Genomic DNA, 24,703 nt, shown 5'->3' with positions numbered 1-24,703 from the left:
CGAAACGTATAAGTTTACTGGCAACAGTTATATGCCGAGGATTGGACTGGCAGATAAAGTTACATAGGATTGGCGCTGCGCACCTGCTTTAACATGCACACGGAAACACCTGAAAATTTTCACTGTTAATCATCCGTTCGTGTTTACATGTTATTACCATGTTTACCATTGGCGGTATATCGATATTTCAGCTGTCGGATAAGATTACGCAATTTTTGTCGCGTATCGTATGCGTGTGGGGAGATACTAATAATGATTAAAAAAATAATAAAACGATCATTAATCAGTGCAGATTTCTATATATAAGCACGTTAAGTTTATATTTAAAAGAATTAAAAGTTAATTCTCTCTCTCTCTCTCTCTCTCTCTATCTATCTATCTATCTATCTGTCTGTCTTTCTCTTCAAACTACGATTGCATACGCAGCTCTAATCTTGAGATCCAATTAATCGTAGCAATTATAATAACTCTATAACTCTCATAGTAAAATTATAATAACTCTATGTGTGTATGAGCATCACGAATGTGAGTTAATCAGGTATCTAAAAAATTTTTCATAATAATAAAAAAATAAGTTTCTCAAATTTCTTATTGTCACGTTTAGAGTAGTAAAAATAATAAATAAGATAAATTAGATATAAGATACTTGGTTAATAACTTGTTTTAAATAGTTGAAAAGTCAGTAAAAAATAAAAGATCAAAAATGTTTTGATTAATATTAAGAACAAAAATTGAAATCTCTGGCACGAGATGATCTCGTGTATTCTGATATTTTACGATTGAAATCACGATAAAGTCACGTACGCGGAAGATAATGACATCCATATTGTCAGTTAAATATCGAGATATTGCCAGAAGCGAGTCGCGACCGGCATCTAAATATCGTGCTCGTGAGCAACGTGAGAACGGTTACTCAATTATCGGATCAAAGCCGCCGTCCCTCTAAATCACAATCAGGTCTATCGTAGCTGTATAGCGCCCGGCGGCGAAAGAGGCGTTATGGAGCCGGCTACTTCAAGTTAAGCCATTTTTCGCTAAACCAGTTTACGGTGTCAAACTTTGCGCCAAGAGTTGCGCCGAATCGAGACGTGCTCGGGATCGATATCGAGAATGGTTCACGGCAAAAGTCGAGAAATACGGTGATCGTTATCGATATCTTCTATATATCTTTTTTGTTTTCTCTTTTACTTTGAAATATCATATCATGTATCATAAGCCACATAGATAGATATTTGTAAAGCATATTGCGTGAAAGCGTTAGTAATTAGATGTCACAGATTTGCGTCTACTTTTTGTTTTTCTTGAAAAGCTCTAAGTACACGTTATTACATAATCGCATTGCTAGACAGTTGTATAACGCGCAGCTTGCAGTTTTTATCACCTTCCAAAAACTAATGTAATGGTTTTGCGATAGTAAAATAAGAAAGGCGATTTACTTAAAATACTCTGTAATACTATGTAATATCTCCGTGATGTGAATTCTATTCCAGGCTCTGGAATATATCGACATTTGGAAAAGATACAGTTTCATTCGTCTGCAGCATGTGCGAGATATGTGTACACATCGTGAAAAAAAGTGAATAATTCCTCTTAGGAGCTAGTCAGGGAAAGAAAAGAAGGGAAAATCTACCTTTCGGGTCTTTCCAACTACTGATATTTGTCAAATAAAACAGTTTTCTTTTTTCCCTCCAATAAGAGAAAGAAAAGAAACCTATATTATAGATAATCCATCTGTGATAAGCATGTTCATTGAAAACTGGGCAGCCAATTACGTAAGATCAAGAATCTTGGTATTACTCGTGGTACTTGAAGTGGTAATCTTCGGGAAGCGGAGACGTTATCGGGCATGAAAGATTACGTAATGTTTCCTGAGAAGAAGAAGGCCGGGGTGCGAATTCTCTCGCTCAGGTACAACGTCGGCCCGTGTAAATTCACATTTCCGTGACGAAGCAGTCTACGCTGAGCGAAGAATGATGAGCCGCAGATCGGTAATTCCGGCGGACTAATCCTCGGAAACGAGTTTCTGGACTCGTAAGCGCTTCCGCTTCTCGTATGCTCCGTAATATATGATGCATGATCGCGAAAGGTGACGTATTAAAATAATGATCGAACGCAAACTCGTAAGTTGTTGATGAAAATTCATGATTTGAACGTGTTACGTTTAGAACGTTTTCGCCACTTGTGCGGACGTTGATTAATGGTAAAGAAAAACATGCGTAAGAACAATTGGATTTTTATGTGATTGAAAAAAAGAAATAATTACGCTATGAGGCGATGGCGATGAAAATTCATGACGGCGTGCATCATATTTATTTCTGCGAGGGATACGCCACGAATAAATCGAACAAATGAGGATAATTTAAGATTGATTATAAAAATTATCGGCGTTTCAAATAAATATCTTTCTATTGTATAAACAAAATCGTCAGATATTGCCAATTACCTACACAAACATACCAATAGCAAACTAAGATTTGTTATAATATATTCCATAAAATTTTTTATAACATTTTTTAAACGTCTTATGGCATAATAAAATGTTTTTGTAGCAAAAGTCAGAAGGAAACGTTACACGTTTTTCTCTTAGACGTACTTAATTAAAAATTAAAAGCGTACATATATTCGGTGTTGTGCTTTAACAAACGAGCAAATTAAAGCACTGTAATTATTTTCCTTTCTCTCTCTCTCTTTCTCTCTCTTTCTATCTTAGTATTTTCTTTTTTTATTTTTAAAGACATAATATGCGGTCTCATCGAACGCATTAGCGTCGTTTCATTCTGCAGTTGACTCATAATAGCGCTGCCGTGACTTTGTCGTTCGAATCTCCCATTTTCAAACCATGGAAATTAGCTGCAGGCGCTTCGTAAAAGTCATCACGAGCCAATGTCCCCATTTCCGCCTTGAATAATCGCAGCCTCTTGCGCTTCTCAAGATACTCGACAAACCGAGCTTGTTGTTTGAAATTGAAAAGCTCATTTTTCTTTTTATAAATTAACCCCGAAAAATCGTACAATATCTATATTTGTTTTTTTTTTCTATATTTTATAATATATGTAATGGAAAACTATCTTCACAACTCATTGCAATAATCTTCAAATATTAAATTGATCCGATGTTGCTCTCTCTTTCTGTTTTTCTTTATATAATTTTTAAAAATTTTCTCCCAAAAGCAATTAATTAACTATATACTGATAATTTAACACAGAATGAAGAAAAGTCAGAAGAGAGAATTGCGGACTTTACAATGAGATTTATTAAAAGAATTTAGATTTTTAAATCATAATTGTAAATAAGTTTAAAATATCAAATATTCAAATCTATTCCTTTTGCAATTTATCATAGCAAAAAAATATAAAAATATTGTATATCATAAAAAATATTGTATGTAATAAAAACTCAAAAAATATTTCGTGAGTGAGAGATTTTCGAAAGTGATTCGAAAATTTCAACTATCACTTCTGTGTGGTATTTTACTAGATTTTTTTCAATTTACTAAAGAATAAATCGAAAGAAGAGTGGATCAAAAATATCAATGCAAGTTTAGTTGTCTGTGTCATGTGATATTCCGCTTAGGACAATGGCTACACCGCTACAGCCAGAGCAAACCGTTATTTGATTTGCTGAAACCAATTCGTTTGCCATTGTGCAGCGGAAATATTGCCTTCTGTACGGAAGTGATAAAAAGAGCGTTATCAAGGTGCTACATGATACGTTTTTTATCGATAGGAAATATTCTAAAGCATTCTGATGATAAACGTCAAAATGTTTCCGATGTGCATCTATATGTATATATTGTATATATATATATATATATATATATATATATATATATATATATATATTTTGCATACTATCTATTCTATCTCTTTGTTTAAAATTATTTAAATAATTTAAAAAATGAAATAATATAATATAAATTATAAATATTATAAATAATTGATAATATAATAATATAATATAATAATATATTAATATAATTATAAATTATAAATTATAAAGTATAAATTATCTTTTTTATTTTTTAAAACCCATGTTGATATATAAAAAATGCAGATTTTTCCTAACGCAAATCTCTCGCATAACATTATTTGCTAAAATAAATTTAGACGGCTTTACATATCGTGTGAATTTATTTCTCGCTCGCGTTTTAGTAAAATTTTTTTATACACTTAGTATATCGACTGAGAATAAACTTTATTATTTCTACAAAGGATGACGAAACACGACTGATCGTAATAAAAGCAGCAACTACTCGTATCTACGGTATGTGCAAAAATTCATCCCGGCACGATCCGACGCAACTAGAAATTTCGTTTTCGATCCACTCCGATCGCAATTCAAGAGACTACAGCGAAAGCACTTTTGTCTCGACATTGTCTACGGAAACAAAATAGATTTTCGCTACGTCGGCGATGCACATTCTCGAGTTCGCTCGAAATCGCCCTCACCGAGATGTTCGACTTGCCCATTTTCAAGCCACGGATAGCGAGCGAGGGCAAAAATGAGGACTGCCGTAAAAGTCATCATCCACCCTCGCTACTATCGGCCAACCCAGCCTCTTCTTATCCTGCCACCGTTCTTTTCTCATTCTTTCACGCTCTCGACGGATAAGACGGTGCACATTTTAAAGATGAAACTTGAGTAAAGTGAATCGGCTGTGCTCCAAGCTGAGAAGCTGCAATGCCAACAAGAACACTAACAACAGCAGAAGCAACATCGTCGTCGCTGCACCGGCGACGAGCCGCGATTACATGTTACCCGTAATTTTCTGCTGTTTACTGCGCGATAAAATTGACCGCGATAAAAGAGGCCATTTTTCTTTACTTGTTTATACTTCATTATTTCGCAGCATTTTGCGCACGGCAGGGACAACGATTAATCAGACGCGATTGCGAAATGTCTGCATCTACGCAGCTAGCTTGCGATCTTGTTTTACAACGATTCAGCGCGCAGAGTAAAATTTAAACAATTAAAATGCAGATCTCTTTCTCTTTTCTCTATTTCTTTATTGCTCGCGTTACTGCAGTAGTTGGCTACCATGTATTCTGGAGATAAAAGGTAAATATTAACTGTTATACATGCAACTGTTTCTGCAATATAATGTAATGCAGTTTCATAAGTAATGCAGTTTGAGTCAAACAAAGAGAAAGATAAAAAAAGATGAGCGTAAATTAATTTTAATTAATATTTTTTAAATTTCTTTGGTACACTAAATAAAGATCGTTGTATTAGAGATTTGTATTACATTTGTATTTTAATAGATTTCATCACATATGCGTGAGCATATATATGAGAATATAATTATATTTGACTCTTTAATCAATTTTATAATAGATGTTAACAAAAATAATGAAAAGTACAATGATTTCCGCGACTCGTGCAATAAAAAATATCATTTAGAGCTAAATAGACCATAATATATTCGCGAAGAGAGAACGTCTCGAAGAAGAGTCAGTAACCGCATATATCGTCGTCGACGAGGAAGAATCGTTACGATATAATTACGTATGCTGAGGCCGCCAACGAAACTCGTTCTGACAATTTTCAATTTCCTCATGCCTAGAGAGTACCTCGCCCTCGCACTTATAGTTGCCTACGTTCGCATAAAGTGCGTGGCGAAGGAACATGGTTAGCTTGCGACCTTCATACCGCAACTTCCGCAATACGCGGCTATGCACTCGTCTACTTCGTTATGTAATCGCGACCGACGAATGCAATCATGCGCTCGGACGCCACGGCTCCATTTCAAAGAAGTAGAATCAAGGAAAAGACATGCGTTGCTTGTTACAAAGTTGCAACGGAAATTCTGTACAACGTGCATGCCAGCTACATAGGCTACCAACGGTGTTTTTAATTACTTGAATAAACATAGCGAATTATTGTACAATGTGCTGTATTCTGAGGAAGGAAAAGACTACAACTTTCATGTAAATTGAAGTTGAGACTGCTGTAATATTTCCCAAAAAAACGAACGAAATAAATAAATAAACAGAATCGAAAAATAGCTTGAGATATAATAATTTTAATTCATGAAAGTTTTGCAGCAAAAATTAAAAACTACATCTTAATCTTCAATTAATTCAACTTAATAATTGATTTAAAATTATCAAACCGTTGCAAATTAATGATAATTATGCAACTCGTTGTCAACAATTAATGCTCATTATATTACTACTCTTCTTATATGGTAGATCACGGAAATCTTTCGTATCATAAAACAGAGAGATTGCAGCTTTATAACAAGTTTTAATAAACTATGTAGAATAGATTCTAAGGAGATTACAGAATAATAATCTTTTTAGACATTCTAAAATAAATTTTCCAGAGAGTCTAAAGTGAACTTCTCAGAGATTCTCTGAAATAATCTGACTATGAAAATCATGTTCAGAGAGCTGTTGTATTAATATTGTTTACAGTATTACATTATGCAATTTTATCATATACTTTATAGCGTTCCATGTATTTTTCGCGCTGGATTACCCGCGATCCGCCGGCGTCAGGAGGGATACGTTTAATTAAAGAACACTGTTTGGAATGTGTGTACGACTGGCGCGGAAAAAAGCGCTCGCTACAGCCGAAACGAAAGCAATCGCGTTTAGGTGCAGCGCGTGGCGAACTGTCGCATCGTCCTAATTTCGCACGCGGCAATTAAATGTTATTCGTCGGTCATGTTACCAGCCAGGAAATTGCTCGGTCAGAGAGCACTATGTATCGTTGTCCCTCTTTTTCACTCTCCTTCATCCACGGATTTCGGCTCCGGAGTGGCCTCGAGCAAAACAAAACAAAGAAAAAAGAAAAAAAAATCGATCGACTGCATTTCAATTAAAGTTCTCGCACGACACGCGTTGCCGTGGTAATGATTAATCACTTTGCTACATTCGTACGTTCGATTTTAGCACGAATTTTCCGAAAGTTTCGTCCCAATAGACAAATTTTTGTTCCGATAGAAATGCGCAGCAAAACGAGCATACGGATAAAGCGCAGGCTACGCTTTTTTTATTTTTATTCAGCAAACATTTTAAAAAATTTTAATAAAAAAATATTTAAAAGATTTACATTTATAGATGAAGCTTTTGCGTTTGTAAATGTAAAAGATTATAAGAAGAGAAATCTTATAAGATTGTGAATAAATATGAATAATAAACAATACGATATTGTGATTTGCGCCACAATTAATAATTACATATGCAAAAATTGCAACAAAATTTTCAACATTTATTGTAAACGTAAAAACAAAAAAGAAGACGTTAAGCATAAGTATCTCATATAAGATCATAAGATCTCATTGTCAGTATAAGATTAATCATTTTCATAGGAAGATTTTTTATAAATGCTTTTATTTCCCATATACTTTTGACTGTATCGATAACAAAAAGTTTACTGTAAATCTATTAGTGGAACCACAACTTTGTCAATGATTATGAACAAGCATTATTTTAACTTTAACTAAAATCCGCCTAACCCGAATTTGCGATGTGCTATATTCACCTTTATAGCTGTATTAATTAATAAAGTTAGCAGCTCTCTTCAATAATTTTGTTGCAATTATACAATTTTTAATTAACGATATCATTCGTTGTAGACATTATTCATTTTCTACACAGTTTCTCTGTAAATCGTTATAATTAGTATAAAAATGATGGAGGTTTCTCTTTTCATAGAGAATTTGTATTTATACATCATCTCTCTCATTAATTTTGTCACAGCTTTCAAGAGCTTATCCTTTGAAATAAACTGTGGCGATAGAAATAATCAACCAATATCACTACATCGTCAAATATTTCGAGCAAATTTAAATACTTTTTCTTATATTAGACGTTAGATTTTTTTATAAAAACGGTTGAAACTATATGTATGTATTTTCACAAAAAAATATATACATAGTATTATTTTGTATACTACGTATTGTATATAATTTAATCAACGAAAAAATAACGATATGTAATTTGTATTTTATTTTCACGATAAGATAACCAAGAAAAATTTTCGCTTTATTTTATATAACGAAATTGTAGAAGCTACAAAACACATCGACTGTGCACTTTAATCGTATTCTTCATCGTGCCAGCGCTCAAATTCCGTGACGAATATCGTGCGCGCTTCAAATGAATTCTATTGTACGAATCGGATGTGAATTGCTCAAAGACAATTTTCATGTTGCCTTGTAATTCAAACTGTTCGAAAGCAATTTAAATTCTCGCCTGGCAAATTCGAATTGCTTTTACTAAATTTGTATCGTACCGTGTGTTTGCGTTGCAACGCGTAATTCGTGCTATATGGTATTTTCTAATAAAATTCATTTATTGTACGCTATTCTATTCAATATTAACAAAAATTGCAGTAATACCTATATTATTATATATAAAACATCGCTAAAGTTAAAATTATTTTATAGTTATTTTTATTTTATCATACATTATAACACATTACAATCCATTAATTCTATTTAAAAGAATCCTTACTACATGTTTAATCTAACATAGATATCAATTTTTTATGTTAAAAAAGAATCCAAAATATATGTTACTTTGTTAAAGGTGCTTGTAAAGCGCAACTTTTGCATATTTTAAGAAAAATATTTAAATTTCTCCTGTACTATTTAAAGAATATGGCTTTCAAACGAAAGAAATAAACGCACGACTCTTCGGGAAATCACGGAATTAATATAATTTCATCAAAATTTAATTAAAATCGCACACAAAAGTGTTTTAAAATGGATTTTAAAATAATAAATACAGAGAACATAGACACAACGCATGCAACAGTGAAAATGTCGTGATCGCGATGAAGCTTTCAAGCGGCGCATCGTCTAATGCCCGGCATGTGTAAAGTAACGCGCGCACTTTCGTTGCGGATGCGAGCGGAACGCGTCGCGTCACGAAGCGTGGGTACCGGGATCCCGAAGAATGCGCGAACGACGGTGATTGCCGGGGTTCATTAAGACGGGCCCCGGAAAAGTCTCGAGCCATCTAACCGCGGGGACTACGTGAAACGATAAATAAAGAGAGATAGTAGGAGAGACCTAAGACCAGGAAACACGTATTACTGCTACTCGAATGCGGAACCATGCTGGGCGCATCGCGGAATATCGGGACCGCGATAGAAAAAGGTGGACGCGAACTCGCCATGGAACGTGGAACAAAATCATTAGGCCGAGACGGCGATCGAAAGAAGTTACATACATCGTCTGCCATCGCCGCGGCGGCTCTTAATTTTGCTTCCGTCTGCCACTTTGGAGAGCAGCGGATATTCTCGCGAGATGTATGTTCTATCTAATATTGTATGAACTGCGTGGAGAAGAAAGTTGCTGTGCGCGCGCAGTTATTATTTGCGAGTACCGATAATATTGCACGCTTGTTTTTGAGATAACGTTATTTGAGAATTGAAGAGAATGGCATTGCCATTCGATTAGTAATGATAAATAATTATATCTTGAAAATACCTTTCTAAAATGAAATAAAAAACATAAAACACCAAGTACATAAAAAAAGATATTTAGACTTGTATGCAATAAATTAAATAGAAATTAATTGAATAAAAATTTTTAAAAAGTTAACATACGCTTATATGTACTTGGCAGTTTTTTTATCATAAAATCAAACTGTTGTTACTCACGGATACGATGCGCAACAGCAGAGTTGACTACGTTGACCTGTAACATGCAAATATAAGGCCCCCAAATTATAGCAACGCTTAAAATAATAATAAATTATTATATTATTGTATACGCGTCGAATTTTATATGAATATAATATATATATTTATATATATAAAATTTGTCATGTACAATACAATAATAAACATATAATTTAACGAATAATTATATAATTTACAAAACACAACTATTCTTTTTTGAAATACAAATCTTTATAAAATAGCATATATAAAAGAATCTTTCTTTCCTCTTCTTATTTCAGTTATCCAAATAAATAGGAATAAATATGTGCGCGCGTGAAAAAGTAATGAAATACTGTATAAAATATATATAAATAATAATTACTCACCCCAAAATTGCTCCGCCGGCGCCTGATGCCTCCTAGGCCTGCTCCTCCTCTCAGGATTGTCAGGATCGTTAGAGAATTATCAGGATGCTTTAACTCACACGCGCGATACTCCCGCACTTAAACGCGCAACACTTTAGACGGCACTCCCGCATTTGAAAAGCGCGACACTTAGCACAATATCACCGAATTCCATAATCGAGAATATCCAAATGTTCCGTTTCATGCGAAGATCTCACTTTAAGTTAACGAATCGAAATAGCAACGGAGACGCGCTATTTGCACAGCACTCGTCAAAAAATTAAAATACGACGAATTACAACGAATAATGTATCTGGGATATACTTAATTTTCCCTTGCATAAACCTTCCAGATACTAAAACTTCCCATCAACGTCAATGGACAGGTCATATTATATACAATTTTGTAATATAATATAATTTATAATTTGTATTTTATAATTGAGAGATTACATTTATATTTTTTGCATCTCTTTCATCTCTCGACGAAAAGGAATATGATATAAATACGCTCCAAAACACAAGCATCAAGCACAAGCAGCAATTCGCCTCGGCGGTATAAAAAATATTTTTTCGATTATAAAATAAATTATAATATAATATATATTATATTATATAATAAAATTATACAATATAATCAAATGCGAATATTTCATAAAATGCATCAGAAATTTATTAATCACTAGATCGATGTTTAATTGCGATGCAAGATATATTCAAAAATATATAAGAAATATATATATGTATCGTTGAGGAAATAATTATTATCTCGAAATTTGTCGCAACAAAACGGTGATTTATAATTCATATCCCCTATCGTTTCTACTTTGAATCAATAAATTGAATCGATAAATAATTTTTCGATAAATAATTTAAAACGTCTACGTATCTTTAATCGTGGAGTTAATTAATCGTATGGATTGCTAATCGTTAATTGTGTGTGGTGAGTCGTTTATAGAGAATAATTGCGATTTTAAGGAAATTACATACGGAGCGGATCATCATCCTACGACCTATCAACTCGAGTTTCGCCATGCGAATGCCATAGCCGTGTACGCGTACACGTATTCGTCCTCGTCCTCGTCCTCGTAATATAAACAAACTACAAGGCCGCATACCAACGGGTATGTTGTCGCCCGTGTTATCTAAACATATCGAATATTTAATGCTTCATCATATTCCACATGCTAAATATATTCAATTTCTCACATTTTTAATTATAACATCTTTGATTATTAATATATGAAAATACATCGATACATTTTAATTATTTAAATTTTTAAATCGTTCGATCCGGCGATTTATGTGTTACTTCTTAATTCGAAAATGTGACAATAGTAACAAATTATATACCGGCAAAGGTTTAAAGCAATGCGAAACACATTCGAATCAAGAGAAAAGCATTATTAAAAAAATAATTGCTGTCTGTAAATATCATATAAATTAAAATTTTAATTTCTCTATTGCTTCGATTTCTACTTTAAAAATAAAATAAATCATACAATATATCTATATATTTGTTGGATACGTAGCCGTTGCTTTAATAGACTTATGAATTGTTAATAGTAAAAACTAAGTAAAATCTCGTGGACTATTAATAGCCAAAATTGTTCGTAGAAAATTTTATACGAGCCTCACATTAAAAGTATGTTATATATATGCATTTATATGCGCCTTATAAATATATATGAAGTTATTTCAGTTTCATCGATACAATCATAATCATTTATTCGCTCATTGCGCTATTTATTATAAAATTATCTCTACGATAATTGTCATCTCTGCGAATTATGTTTGAACGTAAGAAAATTAAATGTTCGGGCCAAGTCGAATATTGGAAATGAAATCTAAAATAAGAAAAATTGTCAAATTCCGTGATTTGAACCCTTGAATCTTGAGAATAATTGCATCAATTTTATTCGAACCAGTAGCAATCGAAAGATTACATAAAGATTGCATGAGAAAAGTGCTGTTAGATTTTTGGTTACGCTTCTAGAAATATTTTAATTGAAAGCATGTTTGATATAAAAATTCCATAACAGCGAATCGCTTTTTATGTATTGTACTTACAATGAGCATAGGGATGCTATCCCATCGCTTGATCTCGATTTTCTTCCCATTCGATGGAAAGATTATTGCAGAATAATCGATGCAGAAAATTCAAAAAATTTCTCGCCCTAACTTTGATTAATTATTTTCAATATTATTGGTGTTGGTTAAACTAAAAAATAATTATTCGTTCAAGTTCAAGTGAAACCATATTATACGAGGATTGTGTCTAATATTGTAGTACATTTCTGAATTTATAGATTGTCAGATCTTTCTTTTTCTCTCGTTAACAAAAAAAAAAAAAAAAAAAAAAAAAATCATGAAATAATTTCATAATAACATGTACAAGAATTTTTCATTTTTTTCGAATACGTAATAAAAATTTACAGAAAAGATATTTCTCTGATGACTGCATGTAATGAGGCGAATTATACAATAATATAGGTATATTACATGTTATGTAACAATACATTTCTCTCTTCTTATAAAAAAATAACAAATCTAATATAATTAAATACTCTATTTCATCTTGTGAACAATCTCAACTTATTTCATAAATATTAATTATTGTCAATTTCTATGGGAGAATTATCAATATTATAGCATAATATTGTATGTACGATACATATATATAATATAAATCATATATAATTCAATTCTTACTCATATATTGTACATCATGACAGAATAGATTTCAATTTAAAATTTTTTAAATGCAGAAAAAACTACATATATCTTTAAAGAACAGTTTCTCTGATAAGCTTTTTTAAAATCCACTTTTCTGTTTCGAATTTCTCTAGTGTAACTATCTTCTGATTAAATTGTTTAAACACAACGTATATATCGCCAATTGGCGGGCGTACAAGCATCTAGGAGCTAAAATAATTTCGCATAATGGTAAAAATGCAGTACTGATACGTTCGTTAGCAGAATAAGCGACCCGTAGAACATGCAGCGTATCCTGCTGAACGAAAGACGAAACGCCTCTGTTTCGTGTATCCAATATGCAATTAGGTTGATAGAGGTATAATTGAAGCAAGGGGATATCAAACTCTGCCTACATTTATCCACAAGCTATTATCTCGCATATACATTGTTCTGCTCATTAGATAACTAGATTATTTCTCAAAAATACCTTTATTTCATAGATTTTAATTTTATTTATGCTTCTCGATAGAAAAATATACGCAATTTAATTTTTAAATATAATATGTTTAAAGAAATAAATTAAAACTGTTACGCGCAAGTCAATGCTTTGTTAATTGAATTCATTAATTTAATAGTTTACCACTATACGTATACATACATATATACATACATACATACATACATATATATATATATATATATATATATATATATATATGTATATAATATAAAATTATTGCGTTATACTATAAATATATCATTTCTTTGATATATATAAATTTTTGAAATTAAAATATTTTCTTAACTTAAAAATATCAAATTGTCAGATTTGATAATCATTGTCAGTATTTCAATATTTAATGTATTCATGTGTGATAGAAAGTAATTATAATTATTTTATTAGTGATATGTACTGTGACAAGTAAAAATATTACTTTAAGACGCCGTTAAAGAGTTTAAAATCGAGAACGAATTAGATGACTATAAATTATACTTTAATTCAGTATTTTTAAATCCTACTTTTTTCAGACAAAGTGGATAATAAATATTGTATATATATATATATATATATATATATATATATATATATATATATATATATATATACATATATATTGTAGATATATAATTTATATATAATAATAATATAGTTTTTATGATATTAATAGAATATATTGATCGCGAGCGTTGATAAGAGAATCTGTATACTCTCATGTGAATACGTGCAGAAATTGCTTCACCGATTGCCAGACCTCTCCCATGCACGAGCAAATTAAGCGCGCGCTGTGAACACGTGTCTTCTCCGCAGTGACGATTGGTGCCTAGTACAGCGTTAAGGTTTCAAACAAGTTTACGATTTAAGGTCACAGTGGAAGTATGGTTCAACAATCATGAAGGTGGGAAGAGTCGGGGGAAACATGAGAATATGAGTTCATTGTTGGCCAAGTAGATTATATGTGCGCGAGTATGTGCGTGTAGTGCGTGTATAGAGAAGTACAATATAAAGGGATTACATCTTATCCCTTCCAACGCCATTGTTAGTATAATACGCACCTATTATTGCATTCGCTTCCTCAAACATCGTGTGTAGAGGAACGAAGGATACGCATCGTTCTTTTTATTACATTTCTTTTGTCTAGTCCTCATTTCGATTTCAACGCACCCTGTTTGCTCGTTCCTTCGAATATATATCCCGCGAATAGAGAGAGGTCGCATTTTTCATCCCAGATCATTATTATTCAAGTTACTTGGTGCGCAACGTAATCAAACTTTGCCTGACAATCCGGATTCGGTATCGCGCTACGCTAGCGTAACTCTGAGAGGCGCGTCCAATCTATCGAAAATACCGAGTAACAGTAAAATAAGAGAAAGTCGACTGCAGAAGTCGTGGAGATTTTGAGAAATTGCGATCTCGTAACGCGCGTCGCGACCCGACTATTATTCATCTTGACGAGTAATTCTTATCTCAATGGCACGAAGAAAGCACGACGCGTTCTTTACCGAGAAACATGCCGGCCGTTGTCATTCTCCCCATAATATTCTCATTATCCTTACAAAACTTTATAATTGGCTGCATAAAGTATGTAAATGAGAAAACGTATTGTGTTGAATAACATCTGACGTTTTATTAAATGACTATCTTCCTAAACGTCATTACATTATGACGTTTAGGAAGATAGTCATTTAATAAACAAAATATAATATATATGTCACAAACTCTACAATTCCAGCTTTATTGTACTGTAAAAAGTCCAGTCTTTTTATAAAATCCCGACCTACAAAACTTTAGGGGTTTATAAAATAGCTAAACACAATACAAAAACCTATAACACATATTGTATTGTACATCAATTTAATTACTATAATATAACAATCGTTGATATTCTCATGCTTATTATATTGTATTTCGCATAATTATCTGCTTCTAATTACACGTTTATTTCAAATTTTACATAATAAATTCCTATAAAATTTCAGATTTTTATTATTTTTTAAATTAAATTAAAATATATTGTAATAAAAAAAAGAATTAATTATAAATTAAGAAATTGATGTTTATACATATGTAAAAGATTAAAATTGTTGAATAACAAAATCTTCTTCCTTCCAAAGAAATCTGTATACCAAGACTCGTCAAAAATTTTCAAATATGATTTTATATATAAACATTATATATATTATATATTTTGTATGCGCAATCGGCTTCATTAGTTTTGCAACTTGAATTGTACACGTGGCTTATCTAGCAGACGACTTAGCCTTTTCTATTAAATCGCGGAACGGTGTGTCTAGATAGTAGTCTCGCCACCAGTTTCAAGATCGTGCCGCTTCGAGAACCCGCGATATCAGTTCTATGTGACTAGAATGAAGTTTACTCAGGGTTCTCCGGCAACGCCCGCGGCCAGTCGTGTTACGAGAAGCTTCCAAGACGGTTCGCGATACATCAGATGCCGTAGCGGTATATATCGACGAATTCACCACGCTCGGAGGGTTCGAAATCGACAAATTTCGCCCGCGCCTGCCAAACCCCTTTACCATCACCGTCGCTCCGAGATTCACTCTCACGCGAGAGAGAAGCCCGAGCGGTATCTCTCGAAGAGCTAGTAAATCACAGCCGTATACAAACATGCCGCACATACTTCCAAAGTTAAGCTTACCGAACGGGGGGGGGCTTCGACCGAGCCGGAGCGAAGGATGATGCCGAAGGGTGGAAGCGTCGATGCGCGAACGAGAAGACAACGTGAAATTGGAAAATCCATTGTAGCACGCTTCCCCAGTTCGTTCGCACATAGCACACACACACACACACACACACACACATCCGCATATATCATATCTTTACATTTCAAGTCACATATCATACGCGTGGATTCGTCACAATAAATGTATATAAAACATGTAAGCATATAAGTATATACATAATTCGTAATATTTGCATGATTCAATTCTGTTACCTGCTTGTATAAGTGTGTATTTCCAATTTTCGTATCAGAAATGAAGATTTTATTAACAATAAGACAGAATCGGGGCAAATGTAATGATGAGCTATGATCGATGAATTTTATATTCAACTCTATTGTCCTAAAAACATTTGGAAAATATTTTGCCAATGAAAAAATTATTACAGTTAAAAATAAATACGTATCGTACTTCGCGTTCTAATTTTTACATTTAATTTAGTTATTAATACGAAGATAGCCTAATAGAAGATCATTCGTCTTCATCGCGCATATTATTTCAAGACACCCATTATTTCGATAGCCAAGTATATATCAAGATGATGAAAAGTTTCAAACCAAAAGCCATTAAGAAGTTAGCGAATCTTGATAGGGGATGTTTATATCTATAGTCGGTTCACTGCTTTTCCTCCCGTTATGTAAATTACTTTTAACTGATTTTTCGATAAACTCAGAAAGATGGTTACTGTATTAGCTTTTAACTTTTAGCATCAAAAAATTGATTTGCTTCAATCACATTTCTCGACTGACATATTTGTATTAGAAAATTATTTTCCCATAACGCTCTGCTCAGAGAAAAAAATCAGCGCTATTTTTCTAAAATATAAATATAATATATTTCTAAGATAAAAGAGAAAAAGATAAATATATAACGTGGCTATATTCGTGGCAAACGTAAATATACGACGACTCGCCGACTTTGCACCTTTTCTCCACTCGAAAAGTCTCGGCGAAGAAGAAAAGGGCCGACGATGGTCTTGGAAGGATATCGCTCGGGTTTTCCCGTTTATTTCCTCGGAACAAATTCAACGGCGCGCCGGCGAGATACGCGACGGGTGGCCGTACGCAAAGCAACGCATATCCGCTTTTCCGCACCGCCGATTTATTCGTGTGGCTCAGCGGCAAAGCCACTTCGATCCACGCGACGGTAAAGACCTTGCTCGCCCATTCTCGTATTTGTAGGCGTCCCCACGTCGTTCTATACTCCGCGGACCTCCTATTCCCGTGCGACAATGCGTTATACAACCGAAAGCGGGCGAATACGGAAAATTCATATTTGCATGTACGTGCCGCAAGGAAAAAGGGAGGCTATTTGCTAGCGACTTATATATGCGGTAGGATTTATTTTTATGTAACTCTCGAAATCTTAACAATACTTTTTCAAAGTTTTCGCGAAGCATAATTGTATGCTGTACGGAGAAAGTTGAAAAGATAAACCATTTACGAGACATTTCACAAGAATCGATTCTCAAAATATCTCCAAATTGAGAGAAATTATAAGCTATTGTTTGCACCATAATAAAAACATTATTGTGAAATAAACATTAAATTTAAGAATTTCCTACTTTATGTGTGTGATAATTGTAATTCTCAATTTTTTCCTACAGCATTAAATATTAAATTAAAAATTTAAGAATATCCCATACAAAAATGCAAAATGATCATTTCAAAATATCGAAATATGTCTTATCTGTGAGTTTATTTACTTTACAATACGCATACAGGCGATATATAAATATCGATAAAATAGACAAAGTTGATTTATTTGTAATTAAAAGAATAAAGAGTACGATGGTACGGTAAGAAATTACACTTTGTGCGTGAAAATAAGAGCAGAGTCACTCCTACAATGAAAGATGGAGATAGATGGTTTGCTCATTATTGCCTAGAATTACTGAAACTCATTTTCCTCCAGCAAGACAATGGTGTGATACGAAAACGCGGCATAAGAGGTTCCGATCTACAATGTAACAGTATGTGTAAGCGATTAAATTACAAATTCCAAGTAATCACTTTTATCATTAGAAGCATCCACATGGCAGCAAGTTGATTGCTGCCGGCAATGCACAAGGCAAATTTCAATTGTACGTTGAATAACGTAACGGAATTGTAGCGCCGCGGAAGTAAAAAATATAATGCGAAAAAGTAATCGTCAAATTATGCGTTCTCACGATCAACTAAATCAATAAAACAGAACATTTTCTTTAAAACGCGCTTCAATGGAATAGATGCATGCTAGCATTTGCTTTGAATTTTTACATTTGAATTTTAACGCATTTGAAGACTCAAAACGCGAATCGAATTGACTCGAGTAACTTTATAGAATATTCAATGGCTCTGAAAATATCTTCAAGCTATTCGATCAATCAACATGTTCCAAGAGATTTTAATTTATCCCGATATCTATTTAAATATTTCGCTGCTAATCCCAAACGGCAAGCGCGCTCGTAGTCTATTATACATATGTATAATAGTCTAGTATATGTATATCAGCTTTAGCTCATAAGTAGTATTACATTAATGGTAGCAAAATTTTAAAAATGGGAACACAGTACTGTGTTATCGATCGCAAAGTGTTAATATTTTTGCGCTGCTTTCACCCTGCAAATCAATCATTCATGTATAATCGAGTACATTAATTCGAACATTTTGAACGTACTGAATGAAATGTTGCCGACTCAGTTTTGCATTTTTAATTCATCTGCAGTGAAATTAATACATCTCATACTGCACCTAACATTATTCAGAAGAAACAGTCTTATCGAACATTGATATATTACTGATTTTTGTCAGTAAAATATCAATCTTTCCCAACTTTCGTACTATAATTGACTACTGATATTGTATTTGTTTTAATGGCGGTTTTTATTTGAAAATAAAAAATCGTTCCATTTATGTTTTCAATTATTGTAACCAGAAATTAACTGTATTATAATTCAAGAGTTTATTTAAGTATTTAAACACAAAAATAAAGTTTCAGTTCACAGGGAGATAAATTTTGTGACGTATATTTTAATCTTCTATGTGTGCGAGTATTAATTTTGTTCTTAAAATAACTGATTATATCGTCTAAATAATTTAATTTCTTATAAAAATGACGATGTAAAAAAGAATGTCGAGGTAAACCAATTGGAGAAAATAAGAGAGCAGAAAATTCATGCATAGTCTACACAGTAGCATATTTTATAAATCAAAAATACACATAAATACATAAATTAATTTAAATATACTCTGTTATAAATAAATTGTCTTTCTCTCTCTATGAGTTAATTAAATTTTGAAAAGAATACTGAAAAAAAAGGAAGACAATAATTTTGAAGAAAATGTATTTTCTCAAAGAAGAGTTTCATAAAGAGTTACGATATAAAGAGATTGGCGGAAGTATTAAATCATACTTACATTTTTTGATTAAATTAGAATCAATATTTTTGTTAAGTCTTGTAAATTGATATCCTATATTACAAAATGTCTGCATTAAATTTTAACAGATTCATTAGTAAGATTCCAAATTCATTGTGTATTCTACGCGGTTTTGCGAGTAATGAAAGAAATTTTTTCGCTGAAAGATTGAGTTTATATAAATTCTGGAATACGACGTCAGCTTGTTAAATAAGTTCTAAAAAAGGTGGAAAGAGGTGTCCGTGCAGCTTTCATTCATTTGATACGCGATTCGATCGGTGAGAGCTCGCCAAGTGAAAGGTTTTTGCAACGCGTATTTTCAATATCTCTTTTTCCCTCCCTGCTTTCATGAAACAATAAAAGCTTCTATAGCTGACGTTCTCTCGCGAGGATGGGTTTTTCATTTAGTTGAGTTTCGAATAAAGAAAGGGATCTCATTTCAGAGCACAGGCTCTTTACGCCTTTGGCTTTTCCGGCCTCATGTCTGTAAGATATCTGTCTGTGGAGATATGCATATAATGCGCAAAAGGCTTCTTGAATAATCACACATCAGCGAACGTATAAGTAATTACGCCGCAATTAAAAGTTTAAGATTATTTCACGACTTCAAGACTTTTATATATATATATATATATATTTTATATATATATATATATATATATAAAGCTGCACACAGCACTTATATACGCTTTGAAAAACGCAGTCGCGCAAATCATAGTATAATTGCTTTTTTTAATCATAACTCGCGTATAACGTCTAATTGCTTATTATAATATATACGCTATATACATCCTTGTGTTAATATTGTTATTATTGCATATTATTACATTCATATCTGCGTATATATCTTAGCTATCAGAATACATATATATATATATATATATATATAAATAACGTTCTATTGAATGTATATAAGTGATTTTGATATCCCATATAATATTGATTAATAAATGGTTTAAATTATTTTTTGAATTGCTTTTTTAAATGGAATACACGCATGTTGATTTCGAAGTCGATTGTTCCAATATAGTTATTATGGAATACGCGAAACCGAATATATTGTATATAGGTACTAACGGCCGTATTGATTTCTTCCAACATCGTAAAAAACCGACTAACGTCATCTATTTCGGAATCAATTGCTTGAAAGAATTTTACGTAGATTTTTGAGTCAAATAGTGTTTCGCACAAATATCATGCAATATGATAAACATCCACTCCGCTTTGCTTATTAAGTTGTCGCAGCCCTTATATTAGCTGATTAATGTGTTCAATCTATTGCTTGCTTCACATTCGATTATGGAATATTCGGTGCGTACGGTTTGCCACGCTTCGCTGTTTATATTTTTGCCTCTATTGTCGCGACAATTGATAAATTCATAAAGGAAGATTAAAAAAAAAAAAAAAGTTACAAAGAATCTGCTTTCGAATCTGTTTGAATATGCACTCGTGGGCTCTTTATTATTCCCGCGATTATTTAAGACTAGCCGGATATATTCGTAGAGCGAGTTTATACGACGCCATTGTCTCGGCGCTGCCGTTATTTATGGGAAGGTTTCGTCTTCCAAAAACGGAAGGCCCGCAGTACGGTAAGCCGCGATGCGAATAACAATCGCGCTCTCCTACCGAGGAGCGGTAATTAAGGATTAGCGAGGTGATTAGTGAATGCCTGGTATTTAAATCTCGATGCAGCGATCCGCGAGCGCGCCGTTGCATCCGCGTGCATTGAGACCAAACAACTGATTATACGTAGCCCAACGGTGAAACTTCGCGGAGCAGACGTTCCAATTACCGCTTCTAATTACGCATCGCTCTTCTAATACGTCGACCAAGTTCAAAACTGTGCGGTGATTAGTGATAAAGAGGCGCGCGTCTCTGTAAGTGAAAAACTTTCGCTTTGCTGAGACGGAGATGTTCTGTCAGAGGGAATGGAAACATGCTTACTTAAATGATACCGATTATATTACGGTTATTAAAAGCAATCGCAAATGAGAAGGAGCGACACAGAAAATCGCCTTATTTTTTCGTCACCGTAATTACGATATTAATTTTTTTCCCATATGTCACATCAATCTCATGCTTATTAGAATACTCAACATGTGCATTTACGACCGTTATGTTTGACATCAAGGAAATTGTTCAGATATACTGTTATTAGAATGCATTTCACGATTAAAGGACACGTCACCATGATCTTTTCCTTGTCTTCTAACTCCCGCCCCCCCCCACCCAAATCCCCCTCCCCCCCACCCAAATCCCCCTCCCGTCTCATCCAATTTCCAGATTAATTACTTTTCGTATTAATTAATTATCGTTTAATTACTTTATCAACACAATGAGTACCGATAGATCAAGTCATAAATAATTAATTTGAAGAGGATCCACCAAAAGAACTGTTAATTAATGATTAAACTTTTGCGTTAGTCTGCCATTGCGAGTCCACGGCACGCTCGCTGCATGGTAGCTGATCTCGCAAATTTGCATACCGAGTGAAATATATAATCTCTTCGGGTTAGATTTTTTTTCGTTTAAGCCGGAACAATAACGGAGATCTTTAGCAACGTCGCCGATAAGAGCTGGAAATTTGCTATAACGACGTAACACGCTTTTGCTAACACTTGTATGTATAGCGCTTTTCGGTTCATAGCGCCGACATCTCCCTAACATATTTGATATTTTATAGCGCTAAATGTCCGCAGCACCTATCCTGCATGCATATTAATTGAGTTATACCGGACCAAAGTACAATAAAAATCGTACAAATCGTCTTACGTATAATATATTCTTGAGTAAAATTATTTTTTTGAGATATATAAATAAATCATCCCGTTAGTTATATAAATCTGTTGTATTTTTTTAAGTCAAGTAAAGATTTTGATCTTTCAATTGAAGATTTTGTAATCTTTGATAAAAAGATTTTACTATAATAACGACTTATTTAAGGCGCAGTGATCCAAACTTTCGATGAATAATGCATGACGTGAGAGCGCGCGTAAAATGCACTGAAATAGTAATAAATTTCAAATTCGATCTAAGCAAGTACGCAATGAATGCTTAAAAGTCGACGGCCGTGATGTTATTTTTCGCGATCTTTACCGGCGTTTTCTGGCAAAATGCCTTTCCGCCAGTTTGCCAGTTGTAATCCTCGGAGTGAACAACGTTGAAAGTGGCCGGATTACATTGAAAGTTTAAGCACTTGTTCATTTAAGTTATTATAAGATAAGCATCGCGCACAATTTGCTTTTTTTGTTAGAAACAAAATAAAAGTAAGCTTTCGTGATTTTATTTCTGGAATACATAATATGATTTCGTATAATTCACAGGATAATCAATGATACAGACGAGCCATAAAGACAACTACGATATATCTGTTATTTCATTATATCATTATGTAAAATAAGTAAGATGTTAATTAATTATCAATGTGTTTTTCTTCTTCTCAAAGAATAATTTTCGGTATGAAAACGGTACATAACATAAAAAAGAAAATATTCATCCGGCTCGGACCACATGTTTTGGTAACAGATTATTATATTATCATTAAGTAATTAAAGCTACATAAAAATCGCAGATAAAGAGGATTAAAATTCCTCTGCGATATTTATTCTAAATACAGAACACATACACATCATTAATTTATTGATTAATTAATGAAAAAAAATAACTATACCGCCGAGATATGACAGAATATTGTTGTCTGAGTTGGGTTGACCTTTCTTCTCTGGATTACCGTCATTCTTCGAGCGTTATACATATAACAAAGAACGCGCATTCAACGATAAATGCCACTGACTTCAATTGGAATTTTAAAGAAGTATTAAGTTAGTATTCAATGTGACGTGGAGTATATATGGTATAATAGTCATATAAAAAATTATAGTGGACATAATGGACTATAAAAATTTGACAAAGATTTCAATGCATCTAAACAAGATATCTAAGTGTAAAATAATTTTAATGACAGATTTTTTTGATTAATTTACAATTAAATTTTTTTAAATGAATGTATTAAAACATCAGCAGTGTTCTGCAAATTCTATACATCCAAAGAAAATGGCTCTTTGCGAATATAAAGATTCGAGAGAAAGATAGATAGAGATAGAAGCGAGATAAATAAATAACTAATAAAACTATTGTTCTTTGTTTTATTCTAATTTTGCAAGGAGAGATTTTTCTATTTTAAAAATATTTTAGACATGAATGTACACGCAAAGATACCTGTCAATAAAATTTGTTTTGCTCATGTTCGTATACACGTATACTTATACCATGTATTTATATAATATATGCTCGGAAATATATTTATGCTTTTCTAACATTTCTGAAACTTTATGAAATTTGTTTAAAATGTATGATAATATCAAAGAATTTCTATTTGATGGGCTTTTTTACATTCTTTAATATATTGTGGTATACAACACTATTTCTACGTACGAGTATATTAACAATCGTTACATTAAACATCAGTAACATAGTTGCGAAATATATTATAATATAAATATAATAGAATTTTTTTAGCTATACATATAATAAGGAAAACCACAGAAAAGAGTAATTATTTCAAAATAGTTATTAAAATATATCCGGGCAATTTCTAAAATTTAGGTAATTAATTGAATCAATAGCAAAATCTCGTTTTCTGCTGTTTCTAGGCATTCATGGATTACGCAATATATCGATCGACATACCATTGGCAGTGGCAGCTGGTACAACAGTCAACATGTCCTGCAGATACGATCTACAATCGGACACCCTTTACACTGTCAAATGGTACAAGGGTTCAGAATTTTTTCGATATGTCCCCAAGGAGATGCCACCGATCGCAGTATTTGGAGAACTTGGAGCAAAAGTCATAGTAAGTAATACATTAAATGGAAGATTTCAATAAACTATAATATAGATTTGCAGGATTTGATACTACACTATTTCATCTAGGAAATAGATTAATGTTTTCCAGATAAATATTTATTGATATTAATCATAATATGCCGACCAATCCGAATCTGAAAAAAATTTTTCAAGTACTCTGTAATTATATATTGTAAAGTTTCTATAAATTATTTTACAGGATTATAATAATTATGTATATTATAAATAATTTTCTTTCAAATTGATTTTAAAATTGGTAAATTTTGTCTGCATGCGATATATATTCAATTTCTTTCTTCTCACGCTTATTCATGAGAAAGTATTGATAAAAATGGATTCTATCATTTCTAATTAGAATCGTGCTCTTATATAATTTCACTAGTTTGGTATACGCAATTGGATTATTTCAGTTGCAAACACCCGTTATAGTGTCGTATCTAATTAAAATTTGATTCCTAGTTTTTAGCGAATCAAGTTT

General features: G+C 32.8%; 1 protein-coding gene across 1 annotated transcript in view; it reads left to right on the top strand.

Annotated features, from left to right (window-relative positions):
* The window catches only part of LOC138938276 (platelet endothelial cell adhesion molecule), a 51,143-nt gene that overhangs the window by 13,081 nt on the left and 13,359 nt on the right, over positions 1 to 24,703 (top strand). Inside the window, exon 2 of the mRNA XM_070305130.1 lies at positions 24,009 to 24,211. Within this exon, the coding sequence (XP_070161231.1) occupies positions 24,009 to 24,211 (203 nt within the window). The remainder of the gene's footprint in view (positions 1 to 24,008; positions 24,212 to 24,703) is intronic.

This window comes from Polyergus mexicanus, unplaced genomic scaffold (assembly GCF_030449975.1).
Source record: "Polyergus mexicanus isolate NDT 795.1 unplaced genomic scaffold, iyPolMexi1.0 SCAF_12, whole genome shotgun sequence".
Lineage (NCBI taxonomy): Eukaryota > Metazoa > Arthropoda > Insecta > Hymenoptera > Formicidae > Polyergus > Polyergus mexicanus.
Note: the sequence above shows the minus strand (reverse complement) of the source record. Positions and strands in the feature narration are given on the sequence as shown.